Source organism: Chrysochloris asiatica, unplaced genomic scaffold, assembly GCF_000296735.1.
Source record: "Chrysochloris asiatica unplaced genomic scaffold, ChrAsi1.0 scaffold00060, whole genome shotgun sequence".
Classification (NCBI taxonomy): Eukaryota; Metazoa; Chordata; class Mammalia; order Afrosoricida; family Chrysochloridae; genus Chrysochloris; species Chrysochloris asiatica.
The window spans coordinates 8,020,601-8,028,173 of record NW_006408578.1 but is presented as its reverse complement, the minus strand read 5'-3'; the positions used below and the strand labels follow the sequence as shown (position 1 = coordinate 8,028,173).

Here is a 7,573-nt window from a genome sequence, read left to right as displayed (position 1 = left end):
TGAGGATTTTTGTTTTCTTGACATTGAGATGCAATCCATACTTCACCAGTATTAAAGTACCACTTATAAATAAACAAAAGAAATTAAAAACAAACAAACAAAAAAAAAACCAGGACAAAAACAGATTAGGGACAAAAGTTCTTACCTTTTTGGGAGTTCCTAAAACTTGGCAAATTTTAAAGATTTCATCAACCTCACTTGTCCCTGGGAAAAGTGGTCGTAATGTGTATAGCTCCGCCATTATACTCCCCACAGCCCACACGTCAATGGGAGAGCTATAAATGGACGATCTTAATAAAACTTCAGGAGCACGATACCTATGAAGATAGAGAACAAGACAGGTTATTGGGACTGTGGTTTCAAAGATAGAGTGGCAATAGGGTTATATTCTATTGATGCATTTCAGTTAAGAAACAGGTATTAAGTGATTTCTGTTTATCAAGTATTAGTATTACTACGTGCTGGTATCAAATTGGATATAACACAATGTCACAGATAGAATTGTGCTCCCACCCCCAAACAACTGTCAACTTGGCTGAGCCATGACTCTCAGTGGCTTAGTAGTTATATAATGATGTAATCATCCCCATGATGTGATCTGATGTGGTCAGTCCATCAGATGTAAGGGGACTAAGGTGGGACACAACACCTTTACTCAGGTCATGACCCTGATCCGATGTAAGGGGAGTTTCCTTGGGTGTGGCTTTACAAGAGATAAAGGGAGAGAGAAGAGAGCAGAAAAGGAGGCACCACAACCAAGAAATAAGATCCAGGAGAGCAGTGCATTCTTTGGATGCAGGGTCTCTGTGCTATGAACCTTCCAGGCCCAGGGGACCACTAATACCAAGACACATGGAGATTTCCAAGGCACTCTGGTCCCACAGATGCTAAAAGGAAACAAGGACCTGCCCCCAGAGTTGACAGAGAGAGAAAGTCTTCTCCTAAAATTGGCAATGTGAATTTGGAATTAGCTTCCTAAACTGTGAGAGAATAAATCCATCCACTTGTGGTATTTCTGTTATCACAGCACTAGAGAGCAGCATGTGAAAGCTGGACAGTGAATAAGAAGACCATAGAGGAATTGATGCTTTTGAGTTATGGTGTTGGAGGAGAATATTGAAAGTGCCATGAGCTGCCTAAAGAACGAACAGATCTGTTTTGGATGAAGTGCAGCCAGAGTGCTCCTTGGAAGCCATGATGGCCAAATTTCATCTCTCATACTTGGGACATATTGTCAGGAGGGACCAGTTGCTGGAGAAGGATATCATGTTTGGTAAGGTGGAAGGTCAGAGAAAAAGAGAAAGACTCCCAGTAAGATGGATTGGCAAAGTGGCAGCAGCAATGGGCTCAAGTGTGGCAACAATTGTGAGGTTGGCCCAGGATCAGGTAGTGTTTCATTCTTTTGTACATAGGCTCGCTGAGTCGGCACCAACTCAATGGCACCTAACAACATTAACAATAGAACTAAGACATGTATGTTCTCTGACCACATTCCATTAGACAGGCTGGAGAAAATTATAAATGAAATGCCCAAGTAGCTTAAGATAGGGACTCAGATGAATAAATACAGAAAGAAGCACCATCTGATACATGAAGAAAAAGGGGAAATAAGTATGTTACAAAGTATTATATCCAACATATATTCATTCATGTGAAGGGTATAAAGCAAAGCATTGACAAAGATTATGCCAGAGTTGAGGAGGTGTTTTCTGTTTGTTTGAAATTGCTGACTCCCATAATTAACAACTTCCTCTCTGGAGACCACAGTAGCGAGTCCAGGTGTGGCACTGTGGGTTAATGTGCCAGACTGCAAAGCCATTTGAACTGCAAGGTCGGCGGTTCAAGCTCACCAGCTACTTCTTGGAAACCGTATACAGGGTCACTATGGGTCAGAATAGACTCAACAGCACTTCACAACAACAACATCTAGTAAGTCCAACAGAAAATCTGCTAGATGTACAGTATTCTCAGTTCCAAATCTCATTTGTATTGAAATACGCAAAGACTTGAGTCCAAATATTTCACAGTACTATCTTTTGGCTTCCAGAGTACTTTTCTTCCACAAATCCTGTTTTGAAAATGATTCTTATAAATGTTTTGTCAAATTTAGATGTTGAATGTTTAGAATTTGAATGCTTCCTCCAGTCCAGTACAGAATCTAATTTAACCCAATTAGAAGTACAAATTCCTTTAAAGATTCTTCCTGCAACATGAGATTTTCCAAAATCTAAATAAAATTTTAAAAAAATCTGGTATACCATTTTAACTTATCATATAGTGTATTCATTTCCTCCCTTGCTTTTGTAGGGATAAGTGTCACAGTCTTTCAAAGGTATTTGAAATGAAGAAGTCATTGATCTTGCAGAATTCTATCATGTGATTTCCAGCATCATTTCTATTACCAAGGCCATATTTTCCAACTACTGATAATCAATACAATTTGATTGAATGTTTGATCAATTTCAGACTGAAGAAGTTGATAGAATTCTTCAATTTCATCATCATTGGCTGTAGTAGTTGGTGCGTAAATTTGAATAATAGTGGTATTAATTGTTGTTCCTTGTAGCTTATGGATATTATGCTATCAGAGACAGTGTTGTACTTATATCTTGATATGTTCTTTTTGATGATGAATGTGACACCATTCTCTTCCAATTGCCAATTTCGACATAGTAAATCATGTCAGATTCAAAATGGCCAATACCAGTCCTTTTCAGCTCACTAATGCCTAGAATACCGTAGTATCTACATATAGAAAAATGCACGTGTTAAGTTGTTAAGTGCTTTTGAGTTGGTTCCAACTAATAGAAACCATGTATAATGTTTCTGAGGAGAGGCTGGTGGGTTTGAACCACCAACCTTGTGGTTAGCAGTCCTACAGCACCACACCATGTCAGCTTAATAAGTTTCACAGTAGAACACACCCATGGTCCCAGCACTCAGATGAAGACACTGTTCATTATCAGCATCCAGAAATGCCCACCCATGCATGCATTTTCTGCTCTCTACCTTCCCAGCAAGTGTGACCACCATTCCTATGTTAGCAGCATAGACTAGTTAGTGTTCTTAATTTTTATATTTATAATATTGAAATCATACAGTGTGTTCTCTTTTTGTCTGGCTTCTTGTTTCCAATATGTATCTGGGAGATTCATTTGCACTGCTGTATGAAGTTGTAGACCTTCCATTGTTATTGCTGAGTAAACGTACCACTCTACTGCTGATGAGCATTTGGGTAGTTTGCATTGCTGCATGTCTTTTGGTCAATGTGTGTCGTATTTCTGTTGGTGAAATATGATTGATACATAGATCGATAGATTTTTGTTTTGCTTGCGTATTGTCTATCATGTAAGTTTCAGAATAACATGGATTTTTTTTTTTTCTATTTTGTTCACTGCTGTTTCCCAAGAAACTTACACTGTCCAGCACATAGGAGGTATTCAATCAATATTTGTAGAATGCATGGTGGTGGTTATGTGCCACGGACTCGGTTCCAACTCATAGTTACCCTATTGAATGAATGGATAAATGAAATACTTGCCCTTTTCTTGTTTCATTATTCAGAATAGTCATGGACCCATCCCCTCTCAAGAATGCAAAGTGGAGGGATAAGTGATGTTACATTGAGCAGATTGCACTATTGAAATGAAATAAAGTGTAAGATTAGTTGCATGTAAAACTGATGATCTGCTCTGTAAAGCTTCACTAAACTCACACACAAAAAGTCAAAAAAGACATTACCAAACACCTTGAAGGAATGATTTGCTGGGCCTGGGAGCTCAGGACCATAGTCATGAAGAAAACCATGGTCAATTGGCAATGCTCTACATCCTACTTTGGAGAATAGTGGCTGGGATCTTAAGAGCTCATGAACAACCATCTAAGGGGTAACTGTTGGTCTCTCCCTGTCTACACAAGGTTGCTATGAGCTGAAACCGACTTGATGGCACTTAACAACCACAAAGTCTAGAGGAAAGAAGAGTGATGAAAATTAAAAACACTTAGAAACAGTTAGTCTAATGGACCAAATAAAAATCAGTGTCCACGACTCTGAGACCAGAAGAGATTGATGGGGTTCAGTTATCACTACCAATTGCTCTGAAAGGGATCACATTAGAAGGTCCTGGATAGAATGTGAGAAAACATGGAACAAAACTCAAAATCATAAAAAAGATCAGGGTTACTAGTTACATAGAAACTTGTGGAACCCAGAGACTACGGATTTTGGCCACTCTTCAAGTCTGGAACTGAACTCAATTTTTAGGCAAGCAATAAATTGAGAACAATATAGTGGGAGGCAACGCTAGTAAGGTATGCAAACTACAAAATACTCAACCATTCGAGATCAAAAGGACATCATCTACTTAAGGACAAAATTCAGAAGGGTAGCGGAGTAGGGGATAAAGAAGAAATGGAAATAAGAAGTACAGGGAGGAAGTGTGATTGTGATGTTACAGTGAGAGCACCGCAATCACATGAAACAAAGAATACAATGTGTTGAATGTGAAACTGATGATCTGCTTGGTAAACCTTCACTCAAATCACGATAAAAAGTTAAAAAAACAAACAAACATTGAGTTGTATATTTTGCTTTCAATTCTCGATATGGAACCACTAGAAAGAATTCTACAATACACTGCAGAAAAAGTTAGTAGTATAAAGCTACGTACCATCTGGTAGATACATAATCAGTATATGGTGGCTGTGACCTTAATTCTCTTGCAAGTCCAAAATCAGCAATTTTCACAAGTTCTGGACCCATACAAAGCAAATTTTCTGGTTTCATGTCCCTATGAAAAAACCCTTGGTAACACAGATAGGGAAAAAAGAGCAATAAATCATCATGTTTAAATATAGTTTTATTTTCTATGTAAATAAAATAAAACTGAGTCTTTGAATTATAATTTGAAAGCAGAACTCATAAACAGAAAATAAACCAGATTCATTGTGTATAGCCTAAGAAGAGATGGGATTTGGGAATCCTGTTTTCAAAATAATTTGGTAAGACAATTCATGTAGTATATGTGATTAAATTCAAAGAATAGCTCCATAAACATTTTTTTTTTAAATTTGTGAATCCAATAAATTCAGGAACTGGATGATTATCTCCATTAATTCATAAAATTGTATATAATTAAACTAAATACATATTTTCATCAGTGAAGTTTTTCCATATTTAATAATATATTGTTGTTGTTAAGTGCCGTCAAGTTGGTTCTGACCCATGGTGACCCTATATAGGGCTTCCTAGGAGTGGCTGGTGAGCTTGAACTGCTAATCTTGTGGTTCAAACTGACTTTGCAGTCTCCCGCACATGAACCCACGGCACCACACCAGGACTCCTTAGTAATATAAGTATTGGTAATTTGGTTCTATTGCAACAAAAATATTGACCTTCTTTAGACAATTACTGTTTTTTAACTATTACATCTAAGATGTTATCATCTAAAACAAGTATAATTTAGCTTCTGTAAAGAACCTGGTTCCCCAAATTGCTCTGGAGCCAACTCCATAGCAACTCCAGATATCACTGGCTTTGGGCTGCATTTTAAAAATCCCAAGTTAATTTCCTCCTTCTTCCCCTTAAACAAGGGAGCTTCAAAAAGTGCCTGAAAATATCCCCGTATCCTTCTATTCCAATTTTCCATGAACTTTTCGAAGACCACTCATATTTTGGGAGCTGCTCAGAAATCGGAATCAATTTTATTATTGACCTAAAAAATGCCCCCAAAATACAATGCTACTTCCAAAAATAAAAAAAATTTCATGAAGCTTTTGATTGTACACGTTGCATCTGCCTCCATGGGCTGATAGCAAGAGCTACCCTATTAGCTGAAACTTAAAAACAGATGACAGATCAATTATACACACTTAAAAGAACGTGTATCTTTTACTTCCATCTAATTAATTATTGGCCTTTCACAATGGATTATCATGTATTATCAAGAACTGCAGATTTTAAAAAGCCCCAATAGTTTGTAAGAGACAAATATAAAATGGAAGATTATGAAATGTTCTTCTAACTCTTACATTTATTTCTGTATAGCATTATTAGAAGGTAATTTCCTCCAGCAGTTAAAGGAGTGAAGAAAACATGAGTAAGCCATGAAAAGAGATTAGTATTGAAAATTTAAAAGTAATATTTATAGATAAGAATACAGCAATAGGATGACACAAAAATTTCTAATTTCATATTTGAAATCTAGTGATTCTATGTAAACAATTATTGAAAATAATATTAATTTTTTACTAACAATTATTCTAGTTTGAGAAATACACAGCAAACTACTTAAATTAAAATTACATAAGTGAGAACTATATTGCTATAATTTCACCCAATGAATAGAAATTATGGAAAACTATGAAACACTATGTCACAAGTCTTTAAAATGTTTAAACAATAATTGGTTATGGTACATCAAAGGATTCCATTGTTTTCCAAAAAAGGCCACATTTTTTTTTTTCCACTCTCATGATAAAATTAGGGGGGGCATGAGGTTGTAGGATGGGTTGCGTTTGTGATAACTGAAAGTAAAGTTTAATGAAACTGTTTAAAATTTCTGCTTAAGAGGAAGACTGTTGTTAAGTGTTTGTCAAGTCAGTTCTGAATCATAGCAACCCTGTAGAGGGTTTCTGAGGAGCAGCTGGTGGGTTTGAACCACTGACTTTGTGGTTAGCCATTCACTGCATATCCGACAGCGCCACACGAGGACTCCAATGATAGAAGTTCTAAAATTTTAAGATAAAAAGTCACTGCATGTAGGCATATACTCCAAATTTGTTATTGCTATTATTAGTAGTGACTCATGGTCAATCCATGTGGGCAGTGTAGAACTGGGCTCTACCAGGTCTCCAAGGCTGTGAGCTTTCAGATCAACTAGCCTGACTTCCAAGGTGCCTCTGGGTGGGTTCAAACTGCCAACCATTCAGCGCGTAATCATTTCTGCCTCCCAGGGACTCCTTACAAATTTGCAGCAGTCCCATATAACAGTACTTAATGGCACTGTGGATTAAGCACTGGGCTGTTAACTGCAAAGTCAGAGGTTCAAACCCACGAACTGGTCCGAAAGAGAAAAATAAGGTTCAGTAAAGGTTTAGTCTCAGAAACTCTACTGTAGGGTCACTATGAGTTGGAAGCAACTCAATGGAAGTGCATTCAGAATAACTTTTCTACAATTCCTGTACATGGTCTTGACAGTAGCTTAAAGGAGCAGAGAAGTAAGTCTGAAAAGAAACATACCATGTTTATGAATAAAAGCCAGTCCTTGCAATATCTGATACATAATATTTCTGATGACTGATTCAGGGAACAACTTGTTTCTGTGAAGAAATGAAGAAATCATCAATCATGTAATTCTCTCAAACAACCACCTCAAACAAACAAGACCTCAAGACACTGGCTAAAGGTATGATTTTGGGATTGATTTGAAATGTGAACATTACCTCGTTTTCATGTTTGGTTAAAAACTCAAATCCAACATCAAATGTATTGTACAAATAGCCAATAGTTAAATTCTAAATTATTCCAAATAAGCACAGTAAATTAGAAAGTAGACTCTAACAAGCAGAGTAC

General features: G+C 37.0%; 1 protein-coding gene across 1 annotated transcript in view; it reads right to left on the bottom strand.

Annotated features, from left to right (window-relative positions):
* The window catches only part of MAK (male germ cell-associated kinase), a 92,591-nt gene that overhangs the window by 49,442 nt on the left and 35,576 nt on the right, over nt 1–7,573 (bottom strand). The window contains exons 5-7 of the mRNA XM_006864092.1: nt 7,241–7,320; nt 4,671–4,803; nt 146–317 (exon numbers count right to left, since the gene is read on the bottom strand). Of these exons, the coding sequence (XP_006864154.1) occupies nt 146–317; nt 4,671–4,803; nt 7,241–7,320 (385 nt within the window). The remainder of the gene's footprint in view (nt 1–145; nt 318–4,670; nt 4,804–7,240; nt 7,321–7,573) is intronic.